This window comes from Schistocerca gregaria, chromosome 1 (assembly GCF_023897955.1).
Source record: "Schistocerca gregaria isolate iqSchGreg1 chromosome 1, iqSchGreg1.2, whole genome shotgun sequence".
Lineage (NCBI taxonomy): Eukaryota > Metazoa > Arthropoda > Insecta > Orthoptera > Acrididae > Schistocerca > Schistocerca gregaria.
This window is the reverse complement of record NC_064920.1, coordinates 128,730,305-128,756,465: the sequence shown is the minus strand read 5'-3', so window position 1 is coordinate 128,756,465 and position 26,161 is coordinate 128,730,305. Positions and strand designations below refer to the sequence as shown.

The 26,161-nt window shown below is 39.4% G+C and overlaps 1 protein-coding gene across 10 annotated transcripts in view; it reads right to left on the bottom strand.

The window, feature by feature from the left end:
- LOC126334773 (arfGAP with SH3 domain, ANK repeat and PH domain-containing protein) overlaps nt 1-26,161 on the bottom strand; it is a 1,031,989-nt gene that overhangs the window by 30,269 nt on the left and 975,559 nt on the right. For all 10 annotated transcript variants that reach the window (XM_049997423.1, XM_049997407.1, XM_049997360.1 and 7 more), the window contains one exon: nt 1,950-2,194. In XM_049997423.1, coding sequence (XP_049853380.1) covers nt 1,950-2,194 — 245 coding nt within the window. The remainder of the gene's footprint in view (nt 1-1,949; nt 2,195-26,161) is intronic.

The window sequence follows — 26,161 nt, the reverse complement described above, 5'->3', positions numbered from 1 at the left end:
CACTGATCCCTGGGGCATCCCTCATTTGACCGTACACCACTCAGACCCCACATCACAGTCAGTATCAAAACCGTGAAGTAATAGGAGAACCAATTGTGAGCTACTTCCCATATTCCGTAATGGTCCAACTTCTGAAGCAATATTTGGTGATCAACACAATCAAACGCCTTAGTTACATCAAAAAAATATGCCTAGCATTCTAAACCTTTTGTTTAACCCATCCAACACCTCACAGAGAAAAGAGAATGTAGCATTCCCAGTTGTTAAATGACTTTTATAGATGAACTGTACATCTGATAGCAAATTATGTAATATAAAATGATCAATTATCCTTACATACACATCCTTTTCAATAACTTTAGCAAACACTGGAAGCATAGAAATAGGTCTAAAATTGTCTTTCTCCCTTTTTATAAAGCGGCTTTACTACCAAGCACTTTAATTGTTCAGGAAACTGACCATTCCTAAAGGAAAAATTACAAATATGGCTAAATACAGGACTAACATTTGCAGTACAGTACTTTAATATTCTGCTAGGCACTCCATCATATCCATGAGAGTCCCTAGTCTTCAGTGATTTAAGTGTTGCTCAGTCTCCCCCTTGTCTGAATCACATAGGAGTATTTTGGACATCAATCTTGGAAAGTCATTTGCCAAGAGAGTTAGGCGATTCCCTGTAGAAACTAAATTTTTATTTAATTCACCAGCAATGCTCAGAAAATGATTGTTAAATACTGTACATATATCTGATTTACCTGTAGCAGAAATATTTTTACTATGAACTGACTTTATATCCGGAATGAGATTTTCGCTCTGCAGTGGAGTACAAACAATACTGTTTGTAACAGGCTACTGCAGCTCAATTGTGACTACTTCTAACATTTTGATATAATTCCTGTTTTGTTCTACATTATATCCTTATCCCACTAGTCAGCCAGCCAGGCTGCCTTTTACTGCTAGTATCCCATTTAGAACATTCTAATGGAAAGCAACTCTCAAAGAGTATGAGAAATGTGTTAAGGAAAGCATTATATTTGTCAGGTATGTTATCAGCACTATAAACATCCTGCCACTCTTGTTGTTTGACGAGATTTAAAAAAAAAGCTCTATTGCCATTTGATTAGCTTTCTTACATAGTTTCTAATTACACTTGATATTTGTTTGAGTACAACAGCCTTTTAGTGTTAAAATTACTGCATCACATGTACCTCCTTCCAAAATAAACTCTGTGGACATCCATTGTTCTTGCAGTAGTCGTGGCCAAAATCTCCACCATTCTCGATCTCCAACTTCCCTCTTACCAGTCCAGTAACTCTCTTGCTCTTTTTTGGATAAACTCTATTCCCTTGTTTGTTTTCCATTCTAATACTGTTTCATCTTATCACTGCATCCATCAGTTTGGTGACTGTTGTCAGTATTAATCAACAATCTACTACTGCTGCTGCTGAGAGCCCTCACTCCTGCTCCCCCCCCCCCCCCCCTCTCTCTCTCTCTCTTATCCATTTTGTGGATTTCTGTGTATCTTTTCTTTTCATTGCTTCCACACTTTGTTCCCTTCCACCTGTAGCCACTGTCTCATGCTTGCAAGTTGTTTAAAATTCATTATTAAGCATCTGGACATGGCTTCTTGTCTTCTCTGTAGGTTCAGATTTTGGAGGCTAGAATGCATCACATGTAGGTCTGTCCTTACTTATTTTATATTTTCCTGACTACCTTCTTCATTCTCCAATTACTGAACTGGTACTTAAGATGTGATATATTTTATTTTATCCAGTGCAATGTTAAAATGTTGGGTGTCCAATATCTTAATGTACACAAGCATATCAGAAACCATAATATTGCAGCATACAATAATGGTACAGGGTGAATCCAAGTAAACTTTTGAAAGAATTGTGTACAGCTAGATATGAATATAATGCAGTGAACTGTCTGCGCTTGCACAATCTCACCTTTCGAGGAGGAGGAATTGGATTGTGCAGGCCAATTCCAGAGCTTGCAGTCTCAACATCTGATGCAACGGACGATATGCTCTCAGTGGACCGACCATTGGCTAGCCTCCCGGTACTGGAAACCGGGCTTGGTGCTGGTGGCGGAGGCCCCCGTGGTCGCTGCACACCACCGCTTTTATCCAGAACCGCATTAAGCGACTTCAGTGATGGTGGCTCACCAGGAGGCAGAACCTGCTTTGCACCAGCTGCGAATGGCCAAGATTTTTATTAATTGATCCTAAATGAAAAACTTTATTTTGGAATGATAGTAGTTGGAACAGAAATTAGTGTTATTAAGTCTTTTGGATTAAATTTTCTTTGGAATGGAGCCATCAAAATGACAGCTTTTGTAAACATAAAAAATAATAGTATTGTAATAACTACACTTACAGAATATGTGACGTAAAACAGTTGCTGTAACTTACATCCAATTTATACATTCATACAGGGATATGCTATGGTTCATAAGATAATCAGTGTCTTAAACGAAATTAAACAATTGAATTATTAGCTTTGATCTGCCACTTTTCATTTTGTTCTTTGCCAGAAGTACTTATATTTTGTATTGGTGATGTGATTGTGTACATTGCTGAATTTGATAACTTTACTTTGTTGACAAATAAAAATTTAATTAATGGAAATATGTAAAAGAATGGACTGTTAAGCACCTGTGCTGGACAAATATTTTGCAGCATGCTTCTCTATGGCCTATTCTGTGTATACATCTTATGGCCTTCCTTTTTAAGTGAACATCAGCTGTACAGCCCTATCATTCAGTCCCATAACAGCAACAGGTGTGTTGTTGCTGAGTATACTATTTTTAATTTTGGTTATGAACTATCATTGCAAGCTTACTGAGGAGATATAAGGCGCTACTACCTTTTCCACATAAAAAATTAATGCAGTTTATCTACCACATGTTCCCAACAACATAAATCCCCATAATTGTAAATACAGTTATGAGTTTCTGTTGCCAACAGTTACTTACATTATTTACATTTGTGTGGTGAGAACTGTCTGTTTTATTTGTCATAATTGAGATTTGGTGACACTTGCCTTAAGGTCTCGATTGTTGAAGTACCATAAAATGAGGTGAATCCAACCAGACGGGGTGAATCCGATCGTGTACCTATTTTTCAACATTTGGGTATCTGAGTGTGGCATCTTAACAAGAAAACCACAGCTGACCATTATTCAGAATTCTTGAGCAAGTTTTTTATGAGAGCAGCTTGCTGGAGCACATGGTACCAACAAATGGCATTTTTAGTAGATGTGTAATTCATGTGCTGCACTCTTGAAGTAAATACATCAGTGCAAAAGCTTCTGCTGGAATATCAACATCTCTAGGTTCATAGTTAATACTGCTTAGACACTATGCATGTCTAATTACAAAATGTCATTTTTGTATGATATATCTGACCATGTGTAGAGAGTCAAATGATCAGAGCAATTAAGTTAAAGATGGAGGTTTTACAGTAATGAAGTTAATTACAATGTGAAGGAATATTGGGAGCCAGAAGTTGTATATGTGTTACATTCCTTTGCACAGCTCAATGGTAGGGTACTGTGATGCAAGTGAGTCAGTGGAGTGCCTACTTAAGCAACACAAAGGAAAATGCTGTGTCACTGGCCAGCAGAGGATGTGACAAGAAGCAGCTCACCACACGCCAAGGTGTCAACGTCGAGGGTGGTAATCGGGTCAGTTATGCCAGCCGAGCAGCACCAGAATGTTCCACTAACCTACTGGGGAAGAAGTACTGTAGACATCAGAGACAGAAAGCCATATTTAAGGACAGGCAGCCAACTCATCATCTTCGTCGTCCATCGTGAGGTGTGTGAGTGATGCAGAGCCTGTACCATTTAGTGCCACAATCAGTTCAGAGTCATCACAGTCATCATAGTAGTCACCATTGTAATGTAGTTCATTGCCTAGGAGGCACCACACTGATGCTGCCATGTAACTATTATTAGACATCATCAACAGCTGCCAGTGATGGGAGTCATAACTTAGGACGTGATGTGACAACGCACTATCGCCCTTATCCCGGGGTGCTGCCCCCACATATGCCGTGACGGGGGCCACAGCTAGGGACCCCGACCCATCGACGCCAGACAGTCACAGCTGGGGATGGTCGCTGAGACAGGGTGCTGACCTGTCCCACAGCTGCCACCACACCCTTGAGCCACAATCACAACAGAGGCCCACAGTGCGTGGTTCCAGTCACCACCGTACAACCCAGTAAGGCCTCAGTGCCATTGCCAAGGCAGGAGGTTCCACCAGCATGGCTACTGTCACTGCAGTGGGTGCACACGTGGACATCTGCCAGTCACCTTCATTGCCGTTGAGAATATTAGGAGCAGAAGCAAATCTCTCCTACAGGGTCCACAATAAATGTACTGCAGTTGATCAAGAAATGCTGTTGTTATGTCATCAGAAGCCATCTGGATACATCTTCACCATCCTCTTCCTTGCACCAGGTAGGGAACCCCTTCTTTGAATCCGGTGACTGCCAGTGGAGGCCCATTAATATGGCCCGTTTAAAGCTACTGATTACTATGACATTTTTTTCACTAAACTAATTAGGCCTTGAGACGCATTAGATATTGTGTGCTTTCACCAAGACAAATCCCTTGTTGTGAGATAGACTTTCTCCTAATTTTGGAGGAAGTTGAGACTGCATACACCATGAAGAACAACACAGGGTGTATGACAAGACCGGGCAGAGTGTGAGCTTACATACTCCCATCAAGCAGGGTGCAGTGAAATCCATAAATCTTCAGGGTAACAGAGTTCTCTCATTCTGTCAACCATTCAGCCGGCATGATAGTGAGTAGCTTTCGCTGATGGTGTGTGCCGGGGTCAAACTGACATGCTGTCAGGTTGATATACCATTCTTCAGCTATCTAAAACCATTGCCCGACTGTCTGTCTCAAATTCAATCCATAAAACTAAATTCAGGGGCCACCATATTTCTTTTAAGAAGATATACTGAAGTGACAAAAGTGATGCAATATCTCCTAATATTGTGTCGGACCTCCTTTTGCTCAGTGTAGTGTAGCAACTCGACAAGTTACTTACAATGTTATTTGAAGACGTATGTCAAGCAAGCTTATCGCTGACCCCAGAAGGTCATACTGCTGTCAGGGACTTCAATGAAAGTAATAGTGAGAGTGCTGAAAGCAGGGAGACCATTCCTTGTGATTCAGATTATAACTCCTGAACATCTAACAGTGTTGTAGACCGGCACGAGTCAAATGAAAATGAAGAAATGAATCAGAAGAAGGATAAAGGAAGGCCAAGACTTCAATAAAAATGATTTCCCCACTGAAATTTCCAAGGAAAAATCATTCAGGTTTTTTATTGGTGAAACTAGTAATGTCTTGACTGACACTTATGAAATGACATTTCTGAGAAAGAAAGTTATTGATGGTAATGTTTACTTTGTCTTTCTGCAAATTGAAGATCCAACTAAGGTAGAAAGAGTTCAAATTATTAAAAAAAGTTGTGCCAAAACACAGAAGGTGACATAAATTCATATTTGAATGGATAGATGATTATAAGACTGAGTAATTATATTTCATATTCAGAGCATCATAGAATTACTGAAAATGAAATTTGTTCATTAACTTACCTGAAAGAAAGTGCTTTTATAGCAGGTATGGTGGAATTTAATGTATTTATTAAAACTTGTTTAGAATTCATCTCACATTGCAAAATGAAACCGATCAACAATCAGAATAAAATAAACATTGCAGTTATGCATTAAAAATAAATTAATACTTGAAAATACACCATCATCAAGGTTATACAGATAACAGTTCAAATCTGTATTGCATTGTCACTACAGGAAATGGGTGGTATTTTTTTCATTGGACTCACCCCAGTTTATGATGTTAGTCAATTTCATTACGCTCCTAACAGCAAAAGATTCTAACTTTTTACAGTCTACACCAGGGGTGCCCAGCATTTTAACTTACCAACTACTGGGGGAGGGGTGGGGGGGGGGTGGAAGAATGGACATCCAGAGGCTTGGAGGTATGTAGTTGAACTAAATAATTTAGAATTTATTAATGTATTATTATTTATTCTAAAAAAAGCAAGCTGGAATTAATTTGACATTTTCTATGCGACATTTCATTACTTTCATAACATTACAAACAAAATAAATTTTTATTTTTTATTGATGGTGCCACAGGTGCTCACTTCTTGGGCTGTACTGGTGCTTGCTTTGTACCACACATGATCAGGGGGTTGGCACCCCTGCGCTGCACCATACTATAAGACAGAGGTGTCAGCTGCATAGCTTGCTATGTGAGAGTTAATGGACTACGCTATGATACACACGTGTGTGTGTGTGTTTGTGTGTGTGTGTGTGTGTGTGTGTGTGTGTGTGTGTTTTTTCTCCTTCTTCACTGACTGATTGAAAGTTTATAATCTTGATTTTTTTGTCAGCTTAGTGTATTGTTTATGTTTAACAGGTATGTGGATAGAAGATTAATGGATGAATCGCTGATATGATACAATTTCAGATTTTTCAGAAGTAACCTATGGGTTACGGAGCTTAAAGGTTTTATCTAGGCCTCCAAGTTCGTCTGCAACACTATGATGGGACAGGGCAATACTTTAAAATATCTTAGTAAAGGTGGACATTAATGAGAGTGGTCTATACTTGGAGACAGCTTCCTTAATTCCTTTATAATGCAGTGGTTTCGCAACACCCATTTTTAGAACTGTTGGCTACATATTTTCTCTGCGGCTGCAATTGGTCAGGTAGGTAAGAGGTTTTAAAATTCCTTTTAGGCACAACTTAGTAATTACAATGGATTTGTCACTCCAACCAGAGGAATGTTTTCTTTAGCATGCATGTTACCTTGTGTATCTCCTGTTCATTCACCTCATGGGTGTCACACTGGCACATTTCTGATAATGTCATTCATATCAAATAGTTTCATCAATACCTTTCTAAAATTCGACAGGGCTGTCTTCCTATCCATTTTATTTTAAATGTATATTTGGATGATAAAAGGAATCTTTTGGAGAATTTTTGGATTTATGCAAGTGCTGTGCATAATGTATGTCATTATGGATTATTGGATGTAACAATGTAATGGATTTTCCATTGTTTGATTTGATAGCAAATTATTGGCTACAGCTGTGTGTTCTGCAAACTTTTGCAGCAATTTCTTTTCAGAAAATCATTTTCCTCTTACTACAGAACAAGTTCTTCAATGAATTATACAATATTTTCACTTTTTATCACTATTTCATTGGCTTCTTCTAAGTTGTATTTGGAATTTTATGCACACAATGTAAACTTAGCTCTTCTGCATTCAACTGCTGCTTTGTAAAATTGTATTTGTTAAAGCTGCATTTTTAGTTTCTCATTTCCACAACAGTATATATTGTCCACATCTGTCACACATTTGTTCTGTTTTTGACAGTGTTACATGAGTCTGTTAGTGAGATAACCTCAACAAAAGTTCAAAACACAAAGTTAATTGCAGAGAATATGAAAGTATTATCCCAAGTTTTACACACTTATTTACAAAAACCATTTTCTTGGTTGTTGTAACTTCAGATCTTAAAAGGAAACTTGGAATCCATGTAGTGTAACATATACTGACAGTAAAACAATATCCATGACGATAATTTAATGTTATTGTTCAGTGTTCAGATAAACACTGCACCAGTTAGAATACAGCCCCAACATGAATGCTGTTCTTTAGCATGGTGCAAGTTTGATGCTGTTCATAAGAAGCTGGAAAATATTCTCATATCTGCCATATTATTGGAAGCTGCTCTAAATGGTTGCATTTGGTGAAATTCCCAGAGTCAAAGGTATCTCAAGTACTACACTCTTCAGTGAGTAGTCTCCTCAACAAGAAATACAGGACCTATCACTGTAGCATGTCAGTGGTGGAGTTAGGGTGTCCTATACAGGGGATGCAGGGACCAGGAAGAATTAAGGTTATTCATTCACCCCCTAACCAACAAGTTTGAGGAGACAATGAGCCAGTGAGATAAATTTCACCTGTTGAGAAACCTGCTTTGTCCTATGACAAAAGAGACTAACATGAAACAGTAGAGTCTATTAATTGTTGGAAGCACAATGTAACAGTGAATAATGGTACCCTTAACAAAATGGCAGCAAGTGATGAGAACATCACGCTGTGCACTCTGAAGGCCCATTCAGCATACTGAAGAGGCTGTTCTGGCAACCACTGAGGGAACCAGGTGCAATCAATTGCAAATTGTGACACACAGTGCACAAAATGACACCTTTCATCCCAGACTTCCAAGAGGCTATTCTGTAGGCACTGAGGGAACAACATAAAACCAACTGCAGATTACAGCACTTGTTGGAAAAAAATTAAGCTTGCCATCCCAGAAGTTGATGCAATTCTGAGGAGCAATGGAGCTCATATAATACTAGGTATAGAAATCTGACTACAAACCTGAAATTGATAGTAGTAAGAATTTTCGGGTGAATATAAATGCATATCAAAAGAATTAGGTACTAGGAAATGAAGGTGGTCAATTTGTTGCAGTAGACACGGTACTCTGTATTACTGAGATAGAAACTGGCACTGCATGCAAGATAGTTAGGGTAAAATGTTGTATCAAGGGTGACCATAACTTCTAATTGTCTCTTTCTATTGACGGTAAGCTTCACTTCTAGAGATAACCAAAAGCTTAAGAGAAAATCTCAGTTCGCTAGTATGAATGTTCCCCTATCATACAGACATCATTGAAGGAGACTTCAATTACATAACAATCGACGGGGAAAATTACAGTTTGATGGGATGATAAGGCATCCATCAAAATATTAGTAAATGCTTTCTCTGAAAACTACATATAACAGTTCAGTAGCCCACTCATGATCGAAATATTATAGACCTAATGGCAACACTAGACTTGATTCCTTTGAGGATGTTTGTATTGAAACTGGTATCAGTGACCACGTGACAGTTGTCGCAACAATGACTACTAAAGGAAGATCTACATGTTCAGTAAGTTAGATAATTATGGCAGTCATGTTACATATCAAACAGGAAACTGATACACCCACCTCTGGCCAGAAGCATCTAGAGAAACTGTGGCTGAAGCTTAGAAGAATAGTTGACCATATACTGCCTAGATGTCTATCTTGTAGACAGTTCATAATTGGAGGGATCCTCCATGGCATACAGTCACTGTAACTAAACTTTTGAACAAACAGTGACAGCAGCATAATAGGTGTAGAACAAAGCATAGAGCCATAGTTTGAGAGATGCTGAATGAAACATTCCTGGTTGTCAATGTGTTAACTTTGCAATGACTACCACAGCAGAAACTTATCAAAACACCTCTCACAAAACCCAAGGAAATTCTGATCATACATAAAGGATGTCACTGGCACTAAGTTTATTGTCCAAAAGTTACTGTTGTCACAGGGGCTGAAAATCAAAAACACAACTGCTGAATTACATTTTAAAATGCTGCTTAACTAAGAGAGGTACAGAAGTGCGATCCCAACTCATACACCTGCAACCAACAGTGGTATTGGCATTAAAATTAGTTAAAATCACTAAAAATAAACAAAGGTCCCAAGCATGATGAGATCCATAGATACATTGTACAAAAAAAATGTGCTGCAGGTTTGGAAAAGCACACGGGCTTCACCCATTTACACGAATGGTAAGAGAAGTGATCCAAAAACTACTATCCAATCCCACTTATTTCTGTTTGTTACAGAATCCTAGAAGATGTTCTGACCTTGTTCATAACGAGCTTTCTTGAACAAAATGGCCAAACCCACTTCCACCAGTATGGATTCATAAACATTTTACATATAATTTGACAGATTTCTAGCACATTGTTATCTTTTTCATATTCTGTATAAAAATCTGCTTGTTGCTACTCACCATATACCAGAGATGCTGACTTGCAGATAGGCACAACAAAAAGACTATGTTGTTGTGCCCATCTGTGAGTCAGTATCTCCACTGTATGGTGTGTAGCAACTTTCCGTCTCATAATTGTTATTCCATCCTGGATTTTCCATTGTTTAATCTGCTTGTTGTTATTTTTAAAACTTTACAGCAGCCAATAAGTCAGGAAATTAGCCTATTGCATTGTTCAAAGAAGAGAGACAACAAGGAATGAGTTCAAAATGGTGCCAAGCGATAGCTGATTGTGTAATGATTTCTTGGTTTCTTTAAAAAGTTATAGTGTTGCTTGTAAAATCTGTGCAAAAATATGGAAGGTATATGCACTAACTCCCCCCCCATGAACCATGGACCTTGTCGTTGGTGGGGAGGCTTGCGTACCTCAGCGATACAGATATCCATACCGTAGGTACAACCACAACGGAGGGGTATCTGTTGAGAGGCCAGACAAACGTGTGGTTCCTGAAGAGGGGCAGCAGCCTTTTCAGTAGTTGCAAGGGCAACAGTCTGGATGATTGACTGATCTGGCCTTGTAACAATAACCAAAATGGCTTTGCTGTACTTGTACTGTGAATGGCTGAAAGCAAGGGGAAACTACGGCCATAATTTTTCCCAAGGGCATGCAGCTTTACTGTATGATTAAATGATGATGGCGTCCTCTTGGGTAAAATATTATGGAGGTAAAATAATCCCCCATTCAGATCTACAGGCAGGGACTACCCAACAGGATGCCATTATCAGGAGAAAGAAAACTGGTGTTCTACGGATCGGAGCATGGAATGTCAGATCCCTTAATCGAGCAGGTAGGTTAGAAAATTTAAAAAGGGAAATGGATAGGTTAAAGTTAGATATAGTGGGAATTAGTGAAGTTCGGTGGGAGGAGGAACAAGACTTCTGGTCAGGTGACTACAGGGTTATAAACACAAAACCAAATGGGGGTAATGCAGGAGTAGGTTTAATAATGAATAGGAAAATAGGAATGCGCGTAAGCTACTACAAACAGCATAGTGAACGGATTATTGTGCTCAAGATAGATACGAAGCCCACACCTACTACAGTAGTACAAGTTTATATGCCAACTAGCTCTGAGGATGACGAAGAAATTGAAGAAATGTATGATGAAATAAAAGAAATTATTCAGATAGTGAAAAGAGATGAAAATTGAATAGTCATGGGTGACTGGAATTCAAGTGTAGGAAAAGGGAGAGAAGGAAACGTAGTAGGTGAATATGGATTGGGGCTAAGAAATGAAAGAGGAAGCCGCCTAGTAGAATTTTGCACAGAGCACAACTTGATCATAGCTAACACTTGGTTTCAGAATCATGAAAGGAGGTTGTATACATGGAAGAACCCTGGAGATACTGAAAGGTATCAGATAGATTATATAATGGTAAGACAGAGATTTAGGAACCAGGTTTTAAATTGTATGACATTTCCAGGGGCAGATGTGGACTCTGACCACAATCTATTGGGTATGAACTGTAAATTAAAACTGAAGAAACTGCAAACAGGCGGGAATTTAAGGAGATGGGACCTTGATAAACTGACTAAACCAGAGGTTGTACAGAGTTTCAGGGAGAGCATAAGGGAACAATTGACAGAAATGGGGGAAAGAAATACAGTAGAAGAAGAATGGGTAGCTTTGAGGGATGAAGTAGTGAAGGCAGCAGAGGATCAAGTAGGTAAAAAGACGAGGGCTAGTAGAAATCCTTGGGTAACAGAAGAAATATTGAATTTAATTGATGAAAGGAGAAAATATAAAAATGCAGTAAATGAAGCAGGCAAAAAGGAATACAAACATCTCAAAAATGAGATCGACAGGAAGTGCAAAATGGCTAAGCAGTGATGGCTAGAGGACAAATGTAAGGATGTAGAGGCTTATTTCACTAGGGGTAAGATAGATACTGCCTACAGGAAAATTAAAGAGACCTTTGGAGAAAAGAGAACCACTTGCATGAATATCAAGAGCTCAGATGGAAACCCAGTTCTAAGCAAAGAAGGGAAAGCAGAAAGGTGGAAGGAGTATATAGAGGGTCTACACAAGGGCGATGTACTTGAGGACAATATTATGGAAATGGAAGAGGATATAGATGAAGATGAAATGGGAGATACGATACTGCGTGAAGAGTTTGACAGAGCACTGAAAAACCTGAGTCGAAACAAGGCCCCCGGAGTAGACAACATTCCACTGGACCTACTGATGGCCTTGGGAGAGCCAGTCCTGACAAAACTGTATCATCAGGTGAGCAAGATGTATGAAACAGGCGAAATACCCTCAGACTTCAAGAAGAATATAATAATTCCAATCCCAAAGAAAGCAGGTGTTGACAGATGTGAAAATTACTGAACAATCAGTTTAATAAGTCATAGCTTTAAAATACTAACGCGAATTCTTTACAGATGAATGGAAAAACTAGTAGAAGCCAACCTCGGGAAAGATCAGTTTGGATTCTGTAGAAATGTTGGAACATGTGAGGCAATACTGACCCTGCAACTTATCTTAGAAGCTAGATTAAGGAAGGGCAAACCTACGTTTCTAGCATTTGTAGACTTAGAGAAAGCTTTTGACAATGTTGACTGGAATACACTTTTTCAAATTCTGAAGGTGCCAGGGGTAAAATACAGGGAGCGAAAGGCTATTTACAATTTGTATAGAAACCAGATGGCAGTTATAAGAGTCACGGGACATGAAAGGGAAACAGTGTTTGGGAAGGGAGTAAGACAGGGTTGCAGCCTCTCCCCAATGTTATTCAATCTGTATATTGAGCAAACAGTAAAGGAAACAAAAGAAAAATTCAGAGTAGGTATTAAAATCCATGGAGAAGAAATAAAAATGTTGAGGTTCACCGATGACATCGTAATTCTGTCAGAGACAGCAAAGGACTTGGAAGAGCAGTTGAACGGAATGGATAGTGTCTTGAAAGGAGGATATAAGATGAACATCAACAAAAGCAAAATGAGGATAATGGAATGTAGTCGAATTAAGTCGGGTGATGCTGAGGGAATTAGATTAGGAAATGAGACACTTAAGTAGTAAAGGAGTTTTGCTATCTGGGGAGTAAAATAACTGATGATGGTCAAAGTAGAGAGGATATAAAATGTAGACTGGGAATGGCAAGGAAAAAGGTTTTGAAGAAGAGAAATTTGTTAACATCGAGTATAGATTTTAGTGTCAGGAAGTCTTTTCTAAAAGTATTTGTATGGAGTGTAGCCATGTATGGAAGTGAAACATGGACGATAAATAGTTTGGACAAGAAGAGAATAGAAGCTTTCGAAATGTGGTGCTAGAGAAGAATGCTGAAGATTAGATGGGTAGATCACATAACTAATGAGGAAGTATTGAATAGGATTGGGGAGAAGAGAAGTTTGTGGCACAACTTGACCAGAAGAAGGGATCGGTTGGTAGGACATGTTCTGAGGCACCAAGGGATCACCAATTTAGTATTGGAGGGCAGCGTGGAGGGTAAAAATCGTAGAGGGAGACCAAGAGATCAATACACTAAGCAGATTCAGAAGGATGTAGTTTGCAGTAGGTTCTGGGAGATGAAGAATCTTGCACAGGATAGAGTAGCATGGAGAGCTGCATCAAACCAGCCTCAGGACTGAAAACAACAAGAACAACAACAACATGCACTGACTGCAAGTGCTGGTAACATGATGAGTATGTAAAACTAAATTTCAAACAAACGTGACTGGACATGTCATCAGTGTATAGTGAGTGCACAAAATATGAAACAATGAGCAGGCTACAGTTAAAAGAAGAAATGATTTCTGTGTTAAAACATGATTTAGTGACATTCCATTCAAAATATCAACAACCTCAGAGGAAAAATCAAGAGCTGGAGAAGAAATATGAAGCACTTCACTGCAAACATTGCCTAGTGCACAACAGTGTTGTTGTTAATGGTCATTCCTCGCAGAAAAAGTGGCAATTATGTTTTTTAAAAAGCAAGTAACCACAATGTGTAAGTAGAAGCTCAATGATGTCATTATTAAATAAATTTATGGCACAAAACCCCAGTTGTGATAACTTCTGATAAAGATTACAAAAATGGCAATGTAGGAAAAGACAGATTGCTACGTACCATAAAGAAGACATGATAAGTAGCAGGCAGATACAATTTAAAGACACTTATAGAAAGCTTTTGGCCACAGCCTTCGTCATCAAAAGAGAAACATATACCATTTATACACAAAAGCAAGTACACTTCATGCACACATGACCGCCAACTCACGCGTCTCGGGCTGAAATGCTGGAGTTACAAGATGCTGGAGTTGGCGGTCATGTGTGCATGAAGTGTGCTTCCTTTCGTGTATGAATGGTGTGTGATGAAGGCTGTTGCCAAAAGCTTTATGTAAGTGTCTTTTAATTGTGCCTGTCTGCAACGTAATGTGTCTTCCTTAAGTTAAGTAGCAATTTGTCTTTTCCTACAATGTTGTGTGTCTACCTTAAGTTTACAATGTTTGAGAGATTAAGAGAAGCACTTTCTAATGCAAAGACGCACCAAAGTACACCTACTCTACACTGACAGCCATGGAAAACACCTCTCCACACGTCTTTGTGAAAATATACACCAATACACTTCACACAAATACACTTTGTTGTTATGAAATTTGTCATCACAGTCCCTAGAAGAGCAACATGTAGGAGCTGAAGAATCTCTAGATTCTTCACTTAATAGTGATTCTTGTAACTTTGTAACTAAGCTTTCACAGGATATTGCTGACTATCTTCAAGCATCTGCCAGTTAAGGTTTATCAACATTATTGTGCCACTCTCCCATCAGTCAAACAAACCTGAGACCATTTGTGCACCTGTTAGTCATATTTGGTATGAGCCTGACACAACTCATCAACATTCTCAAATGGGATGCACAAGTGATTTGCAAGCACTCTCTTTTATAGACTGACTACATTTTTCCAGTACTCTGCCAAAGAATGAAAGTGTGACCACTGCCTTACCTACAACTGGCCCTATGTGATCATTCCATGTTGTACCACAAAATTTGTTAGATATAGGTATTTGGACAAGAGGACTGATTTTAAATGTGAATCATTGATGATATTTTACTCATGGGAAACCACTTTTTTTTTCATTTTATGAAGCACACAATTTTACATTTCTGAACGTTTACAGCAACTTGCTAATCTTTGGGCCTCTTTGACATTTTATCAAGATCTGACTGGACACTTACACAGACTTTTAGGAGAGTATTTCATTACAGGTAACTGCAACATCTGTGAAAAAGTCTGAAGTTACTTTTAACATTGTCTGGGAGGTCATTAATATTGACATTAACAACAAAGGTCCTAATACATTGCCCTGGGGCGCACGTGTGTACATCTGTGATTATTCTCCATCCAAGATAACATCCTGGGACCTGAGAATCAAGACAGCCACTATCCAGTCAAGACTCTCACTTTATATACCACATGATCATACTTACAATAATAGGCATATGTGTGATTATGAGTGAAATGTCTTTGAGAAGCCAAGAACCACTGCATCTACCTGACCAGCCTGACATTTAGGATGTCATGAGAAGAAAAGCATAAGATAGGTTTCACATGATCAGTGTTTAAGAAGTCATTCTGGTTGACTGTAGGCTGACTGCATTTCCATGACTGCAAAAATGTGGGCGAGTATGTGTGTCAATGTCTGTACTTTCGCTAGAGAAAGAGCAAGAGCTCAACAGCTAGTGTGAATACTGTTCTCTGTTATGAGTTTCTGTGCACCACACACTGGTCTGCTATAGGTGAGTGGTTGCCTTTCCCTTATTTTTCCACCCAGTTACTTCCATCATCATTATATACAGAGGATGTCTGCTCAAGACACACATTTATGATGCAACATTCTAAGTACTTTTAAGTGTTTTCATTAGCTGCAGTGGCAGGAATTTGGAGGATTGACTGATATGACTTTCTAACACTTACCTAACATGGAACTATCCTATGAAGGGCTTATTTCAATAGTGGTACAAGTCCATTACCTCCACTTTTCTGTCTATAATGCTTCTGAAAATAATGAACCAAACAAACAGAAGGAAATGTTCCTCTCTAGCAAGAAGCCATATGCTTGAATATTTCTGGTATCTCAGCTGCAGATTTTTCAGCGCTCATTTAACTTTAGGACTCTGTATCTCAATATGAACAAAAATGGACTTGTACCACTATTGAAATAAGCACTTCATATTAGTGCTGTGTACAATTGAAAGCAATGGGAAACTACAATTGTAAATCGTTCTGAGCGCATACAGCTCTGTAATATCACTTAATGCTGATGGCATCCTGTTGAGTAAAATATTCTGCATGGAAAATAGTCTACCACTCAGATATTCAGGTGAGGATGATTCAGGAGGATGTAATCTAGTGAAACAGAACAAATTTTCTATGGGTCAGGGTCCATAAAATTGGATTCCTGAATCAGATAGGTAGTTGAAAGAATTTAAAAAGGGAAATGGATAGGTTGAAGAGATATAATGGGAATTAGTTAACTGCAGTGGCAGTAAGAACAGGAAGTCTAGCCAGGTGAGTACAGTATTATAAATGCAAAATGAAGCAGCATTTAATGCAGGAGTAGGCCTAACAATTGATGAAAAGAAAAACAGAAATATGGGTTAACTTCAATAAAGAGCACAGTGAATGCATTATAGCAACCAAGATAAATACACTACTGGCCATTAAAATTGCTACACCAAGAAGAAATGCAGATGATAAATATGTATTCATTGGATAAGTATATTATACTAGAACTGACATGTGATTACATTTTCACGCAATTTGGGTCCATAGATCCTGAGAGATCAGTACCCAGAACAACCACCTCTGGCCATAATAATGGCCTTGATACGCCTGGGCATTGAGTCAAACAGAGCTTGGATGGCGTGTAGAGGTACAGCTGCCCGTGCAACGTCAGCACGATACCACAGTTCATCAAGAGTAGTGACTGGCGTATTGTGATAAGCCAGTTTCAATTGGTGAGAGATCTGGAGAGTGTGCTGGCCAGGGCAGCAGACGAACATTTTCTGTATCCAGAAAGGCCCATACAGGGCCTGCAACATGAGGTCATGTATTATCCTGCTGAAATGTAGGGTTTCGCATGGATCGAATGAAGGGTAGAGCCACGGGTTGTAACACATCTGAAATGTAACGTCCACTGTTCAAAGTGCCGTCTATGTGAACAAGAGGTGACCGAGATGTGTAACCAATGGCACCACACACCATCACGCCAGGTGATACGACAGTATGTTGATGACAAATGCACACTTCCAATGTGTGTTCACCGTTATGTTGCCAAACACGGATGCGACTATCATTATGCTGTAAACAGAACCTGCTTTCATCCGAAAAACTGACATTTTGCCATTCGTGCACCCAGGTTTGTTGTTGAGTACACCATCACAGGCACACCTGTCTGTGATGCAGCATCAAGGGTAACCGCAGCCATGCTCTCCAAGCTGATAGCCCATGCTGCTGCGAACATTGTCAAACTGTTTGTGCAAATGGTTATTGTCTTGCAAACATCCCCACCCGTTGACTCATGGATAGAGACGTGACTGCACGATCCATTACAGCCATGCGGATAAGATGCCTGTCATCCCGACTGCTAGTACGAGGCCATTGGGATCCAGCACGGCATTCCGTATTGCCCTCCTGAACCCACTGATTCCATATTCTGCTAACAGTCATTGGATCTCGACCAACGCGAGCAGCAATGTCGAGATACGATAAACCGCAATCGTTGTTGTTGTTGTGGTCTTCAGTCCTGAGACTGGTTTGATGCAGCTCTCCATGCTACTCTATCTTTCGCAAGCTTCTTCATCTCCCAGTATCTACTGCAACCTACATCCTTCTGAATCTGCTTAGTGTAGTCATCTCTTGGTCTCCCTCTACGATTTTTACCCTCCACGCTGCCCTCCAATACTAAATTGGTGATCCCTTGATGCCTCAGAACATGTCATACCAATCGGTCCCTTCTTCTGGTCAAGTTGTGCCACAAACTTCTCTTCTCCCCCAATCCTGTTCAATACTTCCTCATTAGTTATGTGATCTACACATCTAATCTTCAGCATTCTTCTGTAGCACCACATTTCGAAAGCTTCTATTCTCTTCTTGTCCAAACTATTTATCGTCCATGTTTCACTTCCATACATGGCTACACTCCATACAAATACTTTCAGAAATGACTTCCTGACACTTAAATCTATACTCGATGTTACCAAATTTCTCTTCTTCAGAAACGCTTTCCTTGCCATTCCCAGTCTACATTTTATATCCTCTCTACTTGGACCATCATCAGTTATTTTACTCCTCAAATAGCAAAACTCCTTTACTCCTTTAATTGTCTCATTTCCTAATCTAATTCCCTCAGCATCACCTGACTTAATTCGACTACATTCCATTATCCTCGTTTTGCTTTTGTTGATGTTCATCTTATATCCTCCTTTCAAGACACTATCCATTCCGTTCAACTGCTCTTCCAAGTCCTTTGCTGTCTCTGACAGAATTACAATGTCATCGGCGAACCTCAACATTTTTATGTCTTCTCCATGGATTTTAATACCTACTCCGAATTTTTCTTTTGTTTCCTTACTGCTTGCTCAATATACAGATTGAATAACATCGGGGAGAGACTACAACCCTGTCTCACTCCCTTCCCAACCACTGCTTTCCTTTCATGCCCCTCTACTCTTATAACTGCCATCTGGTTTCTGTACAAATTGTAAATAGCCTTTCGCTCCCTGTATTTTACCCCTGCTACCTTCAGAATTTGAAAGGGAGTATTCCAATCAACATTGTCAAAAGCTTTCTCTAAGTCTACAAATGCTAGACACATAGGTTCGCCCTTCCTTAATCTAGCTTCTAAGGTAAGTTGTAAGGTCAGTATTGCCTCACATGTTCCAACATTTCTTTTTGTTGTTGTTGTTGTCTTCAGTCCTGAGACTGGTTTGATGCAGCTCTCCATGCTACTCTATCCTGTGCAAGCTGCTTCATCTCCCAGTACCTACTGCAACCTACATCCTTCTGAATCTGCTTAGTGTACTCATCTCTCGGTCTCCCTCTACGATTTTTACCCTCCACGCTGCCCTCCAATGCTAAATTTGTGATCCCTTGATGCCTCAAAACATGTCCTACCAACCGATCCCTTCTTCTAGTCAAGTTGTGCCACAAACTTCTCTTCTCCCCAATCCTATTCAATACCTCCTCATTAGTTACGTGATCTATCCACCTTATCTTCAGTATTCTTCTGTAGCACCACATTTCGAAAGCTTCTATTCTCTTCTTGTCCAAACTAGTTATCGTCCATGTTTCACTTCCATACATGGCTACACTCCAAACAAATACTTTCAGAAACGACTTCCTGATACATAAATCTATATTCGATGTTAACAAATTTCTCTTCTTCAGAAACGCTTTCCTTGCCATTGCCAGTCTACATTTTATATCCTCTCTACTTCGACCATCATCAGTTATTTTACTTCCTAAATAGCAAAACTCCTTTACTACTTTAAGTGTCTCATTTCCTAATCTAATTCCCTCAGCATCACCCGATTTAATTTGACTACATTCCATTATCCTCGTTTTGCTTTTGTTAATGTTCATCTTATATCCTCCTTTCAAGACACTGTCCATTCCGTTCAACTGCTCTTCCAAGTCCTTTGCCGTCTCTGACAGAATTACAATGTCATCGGCGAACCTCAAAGTTTTTACTTCGTCTCCATGAATTTTAATACCTACTCCAAATTTTTCTTTTATTTCCTTTACTGCTTGCTCAATATACAGATTGAATAACATCGGGGAGAGGCTACAACCCTGTCTCACTCCCTTCCCAACCACTGCTTCCCTTTCATGCCCCTCGACTCTTATTACTGCCATCTGGTTTCTGTACAAATTATAAATAGCCTTTCGCTCCCTGTATTTTACCCCTGCCACCTTTAGAATTTGAAAAAGAGTATTCCAGTCAACATTGTCAAAAGCTTTCTCTAAGTCTACAAATGCTAGAAACGTAGGTTTGCCTTTTCTTAATCTTTCTTCTAAGATAAGTCGTAAGGTCAGTATTGCCTCACGTGTTCCAACATTTCGACGGAATCCAAACTGATCCTCCCCGAGGTCTGCATCTACCAGTTTTTCCATTCGTCTGTAAAGAATTCGCGTTAGTATTTTGCAGCCGTGGCTTATTAAACTGATAGTTCGGTAATTTTCACATCTGTCAGCACCTGCTTTCTTTGGGATTGGAATTATTATATTCTTCTTGAAGTCTGAGGGTATTTCGCCTGTCTCATACATCTTGTTCACCAGCTGGTAGAGTTTTGTCATGACTGGCTCTCCCAAGGCCGTCAGTAGTTCTAATGGAATGTTGTCTACTCCGGGGGCCTTGTTTCGACTCAGGTCTTTCAGTGCTCTGTCAAACTCTTCACGCAGTATCGTATCTCCCATTTCGTCTTCATCTACATCCTCTTCTATTTCCATAATATTGTCCTCAAGTACATCGCCCTTGTATAAACCTTCTATATACTCCTTCCACCTTTCTGCCTTCCCTTCTTTGCTTAGAACTGGGCTGCCATCTGAGCTCTTGATATTCATACACGTGGTTCTCTTCTCTCCAAAGGTCTCTTTAATTTTCCTGTAGGCAGTATCTATCTTACCCCTAGTGAGATAAGCTTCTACATCCTTACATTTGTCCTCTAGCCATCCCTGTTTAGCCATTTTGCACTTCCTGTCGATCTCATTTTTGAGACGTTTGTATTCCTTTTTGCCTGCTTCATTTACTGCATTTTTATATTTTCTCCTTTCATCAATTAGATTCAATATTTCTTCTGTTACCCAAGGATTTCTAGCAGCCCTCGTCTTTGTACCTACTTTATCCTCTGCTGCCTTCACTACTACATCCCTCAGAGCTCCCCATTCTTCTTCTACTGTTTTTCTTTCCTCCATTCCTGTCAATTGTTCCCTTATGCTCTCCCTGAAACTCTCTACAACCTCTGGTTCTTTCAGTTTATCCAGGTCCCATCTCCTTAATTTCCCACATTTTTGCAGTTTCTTCAGTTTTAATCTACAGGTCATAACCAATAGATTGTGGTCAGAGTCCACATCTGCCCCTGGAAATGTCTTACAACTTAAAACCTGGTTCCTAAATCTCTGTCTTACCATTATATAATCTATCTGATACCTTTTAGTATCTCCAGGGTTCTTCCACGTATACAACCTTCTTTCATGATTCTTAAACCAAGTGTTAGCTATGATTAAGTTGTGCTCTGTGCAAAATTCTACTAGGCGGCTTCCTCTTTCATTTCTTAGCCCCAATCCATATTCACCTACTATGTTTCCTTCTCTCCCTTTTCCTACACTCGAATTCCAGTCACCCATTACTATTAAATTTTCGTCTCCCTTCACTATCTGAATAATTTCTTTTATTTCATCGTACATTTCTTCAATTTCTTCGTCATCTGCAGAGCTAGTTGGCATATAAACTTGTACTACTGTAGTAGGTGTGGGCTTCGTATCTATCTTGGCCACAATAATGCGTTCACTATGCTGTTTGTAGTAGCTTACCCGCATTCCTATTTTCCTATTCATTATTAAACCTACTCCTGCATTACCCCTATTTGATTTTGTGTTTATAACCCTGTAGTCACCTGACCAGAAGTCTTGTTTCTCCTGCCACCGAACTTCACTAATTCCCACTATATCTAACTTTAACCTATCCATTTCCCTTTTTAAATTTTCTAACCTACCTGCCCGATTAAGGGATCTGACATTCCACGCTCCGATCCGTAGAACGCCAGTTTTCTTTCTCCTGATAACCACATCCTCCACGGAATCCAAACTGATCTTCCCTGAGGTCGGCTTCTACTAGTTTTTCCATTCGTTTGTAAAGAATTCGCGTTAGTATTTTTCAGCTGTGACTTATTAAACTGATAGTTCGGTAATTTTCACATCTGTCAACACCTGCTTTCTTTGGGATTGGAATTATTGTATTCTTCTTAAAGTCTGAGGGTATTTCACCTGTCTCATACATCTTGGTCACCAGATGGTACAGTTTTGTCAGGACTGGCTCTCCCAAGGCCGTCAGTAGTTCCAATGGAATGTTGTCTACTCCGGGGGCCTTGTTTCGACTCATGTCTTTCAGTGCTCTGTCAAACTCTTCACGCAGTATCGTATCTCCCATTTCATCGTAATCGCAATCGTAATAGGCTACCATCCGCCCTTTATCAAAGTCGGGAACGTGATGGTACGCATTTCTCCTCCTCACACGAGGCATCACAACAACGTTTCACCAGGCTACGTGGGTCAACTGCTGTTTGTGTATGAGAAATCAGTTGGAAATTTTCCTCATGTCAGCGCATTGTAGGTGTTGCCTCCGGTGCTAACCTTGTGTGAATGCTCTGAAAAGCTAATCATTTGCATATCACAGCATCTTCTTTCTTTGGGTTAAATTTTGTGTCTGTAGCACATCATGTTCGTGGTGTAGCAATTTTAATGCCCAGTACTGTACAAAACAAACATCTATAAGGGTAATACCAGTTTATATACTGAATAGCTCTGCAGAGCATGAAGAGATTGCAAGAATGTATGATGGGACAAAAGAAATCCATGCATATCATAAAGTGATTGAATGTTTGCATGTTCCACATCTCCTCCTAAACCTTGGACCAATTTCAACCAAACTTGGTACACAATCACTTGCTGACAAACTACCTATTGGCTTCTGTCTCGGGTTCTTCGACCGATGTTCATCTGAAGATTTTACTGAAGTTTTGCCAGCATGAGTGGCTGGCATTGTCAGAGCTTAACCATCCATTGCTGGTGGTGAACTGGAGCCACGCTCGCGGCTGCAGACTACATGTACCTGACGTGCCAATGTCCAAGGGCTTCTCCACGGTCATTTCCGGAGCAATTCTCCTCTTGCTACCTGCACAGTCGTTTGCTGCAGTATGGGAAGCCAGGATCCATTTACCTTAAGGCTTTCCTCTTTCTTGTTGAAGCTATTCATGTGTTTTTGTAGCTTCAACAAGAAAGAGGAAAGCCTTAAGGTAAACGGATCCTGGCTTCCCGTACTACAGCGAATGACTGTCATAGGTAGCAGGAGGAGAACTGCACCGGATATGACTGCAGAGAAGTCCTCGGACGTTGGGCATATAGTCTGCGGCCGCGAGCTCTGCTCCAGTTCACCACCAGCAATGGAGGGTGAAGCTTTGACAATGCCAGCTACCCGCGCTGGCGAAATGTCAGTAAAATCATCAGATGAACGTTGTAATGTAACAGACTACTGAAGAGTGCGATACCACCCTTATAGTCGCATAGTCAGTGCTCCAATTTCATTTCTATGATTTTTTTTATTTAATATTATTGTATGTAGTATTTAATTTTGCCCAAATCTTTTTTATTATATTATTCTATAATGTGAACTTTATTTGTTTATATCTGGAGAATATGTTGGCACCAGTGTGAGCCAAAGACATTCGTGTGCGAAAGGTAGAGAGTCGGACATTGTTAAGGTGACTGTTGGAGTGAGTTAGTTGGACTGTTGTGGGGAGAGCGTGGTTTTTGTGAGGTGGACTGTTGATGGGAGTATGGAAGGAAGTCTGTCGTCTTATATAGAGAGTATCTATAAATAGTATCTGATATGAAGATGGAAATTATTGTGAAAAAGTTAAATTAATAAAAATGAAGAATCAATAGTAAAACAAAAAGCAAGTACCAGTTTTCTTTAGCACACAAAGACCCGGACCTAATATTAACAATGTTAGATGGATGGAACACATCATGGCGAGAATCAAGACAACGAGACCAAATTCAGCATCTAAAGGTAAGGTATTTTAATTAGTTTTAGTATTCTGTGATGTATCATTCTTTTGTCTAAATATTAAGCTTAACATCGTCTGTTGTAGATACAGACCACCCAAGCTGGCGGGGTGTCGTCAATTGATCATCATAATCTCAGGGTTTGAAATAGGATTTAAATGAATTGAAAGTTTGTCACTTGATATTTGATTTTCACCCCGGACGAAAGAGGGTACATTACAACGTCAGCCAAAGATCCAGAGGCAGAAGCCAATAGGCAGTTTGTCAACAAGTGGCCACGAAAGCCTTAACAATTCTGTATATCACTTATTGTCTGGAAATCATTGTCATGAGGGTAAGAACACTAATCTAGCAAAGGTGTGGCAGTGGGGGTGGAAAAGCAGTGTAGCTCACAATGTGTGAATAGCCATATTTTAATCACTCAGTATTTGAGAACAAGAGCGTTTAGTGACAAACTCTACACATAATTTCAAATCTTTATGAAACTTTTCTCACTGACAACCCCCACACAAAGATAAAAGGAAAAAAAGTTTGTGAGTTATCACATTTTTGCTGTTCTTGCAGTAAAACTGCCACATGAAGCACGACTTTTAATTTACTACTTCTTTACAAGTAACTGTATTTTTGACACATTTTTCAGACCATATTCAACTTTAGCACTGAACATACCAGCAAATTTATATCATTGTACAACATATAGTTCAGGATATGTGATGTCATAAACACTGAAATGCATGAAAAACTGCCATATCATACATGACATTTTCATTTATTACTTCTTTACTACTAACTTTATTCAAAAGAATATTTGCAGACAGTAGCCACATATACCATTAAAACAGGTACCTGCAAAAGTATATCATTATACAGCACATACTTCAGGAAATACAACATTATAAACATTAAGTTACATGAAAAAAAGTCCGGAGTAGAGTTAACTAGAGATACAGGTAAAATATATGTACAAATATGTGTGAAATATGTTACATATATGTGAAATATATATGACGTGTGTACATGAGCAAAGCCATGGGTAGAAAGCTCAACCTAAACCTATGGAACTATTTCACCCAAATTTGGAACATGAATTAGTTACGATCTGGAAAGAAATACTGTGGGGGTAAGGGGGAGGAGGAGATGGTTAGAGAGAGGGGGAGGGGTAACTGACAGAGAGAGGAGGAGATTGGCATAGAAAGGAAACATAGGAAGAGATGATCAGTGCTGGGGGGGGGGGGGGGGGGGGAGGAGAAAATAAGCAGTGAGAGAGAGAGGAGAGGAGGAGATGAACAGTGAAAGTCGGGTGAAGGAAAGATGAGATGGACTAACCCAAGAATAAATGCCTTGTTATTCAGGTAATTGAGGATCAGCTGTGGTATGAGACAGACATTCAATAGAAAGAAGAGGAAGAGAAGGAACAATAGTAAGAGAACATGGAATGAGAGAAAGAATTGAAAGGGGAAGCTGTCTGGTAGGATTTTATGTAGCTCATAATTTGATCACTGCAAACCCTGATTTAAGAACTATGAAAGAATGCTGTACACATGGAAGACATTGGAGACACCAGAAGTTTTGACATAGATTAGATAATGATAAAACAATAGATTTTAAATCTACATTTTGTAAACTGCAAAACACTTCCAAGGGTCATACTGTAGATGCTGGCTATAACTAATTGGTTATGTAATACAGAGTAAAACAGAAGCAATTGTAGAATCATAAGAATTTAATGAGGTGAGACCTCAATAAATTAAAAAGATAACTATTTGTGGAAAGTTTTAAATATAGTGTTAGGCAATGAAATACTGAAACAAGGGAAAGAAATATGATGGAAGATGAGTGGGTGGATTTTAGACATGAAATAATGAAGGCAGCAGAAGATCAAAAAGGCAAAAAGACAAGGCCCAGCAGAAATTCTTCAATAACGCACAAGATATTGAATTTAGTTGGCAATAGAAGAAAATATAACAATGCAACAATAGAAACAGGCAAAAATGAGTCATTTTTTGTGTTTTCTGTCATCCCCTAGTTGCTTCTATATTCTTGGAGACATGATTTGTCTGCGAATATGGCACAATAAGAACAGCCTTTCAGTTAGTTGCATTAGATGAACCACTACTACACTAAAGGCAAAACGGGATTGACAGGAAGTGCAAACTGCCTATGCTTCTATGGCTTGAGGACAAATACAAGGGTTGTAGAAGCAAGCATGACTCAGGAAAGGATAAGGTGCCACCTGCAAGTAAATTAAAGAGGCCTTTGGAGAAACAAGAATCATCTTTATGAATATCAAGCGTTCAGATTACAAGCCAGTATGAAGAAAGAAGGGAAAGATGATAGGAGGAAGGAATATGCAGAAGGAGTAGACAAGGAAAAAGAAAATGAGGACACTATTATAGAAGGGGGAGAGGAAGTAGATGAGGATGATACGGGAGATATGA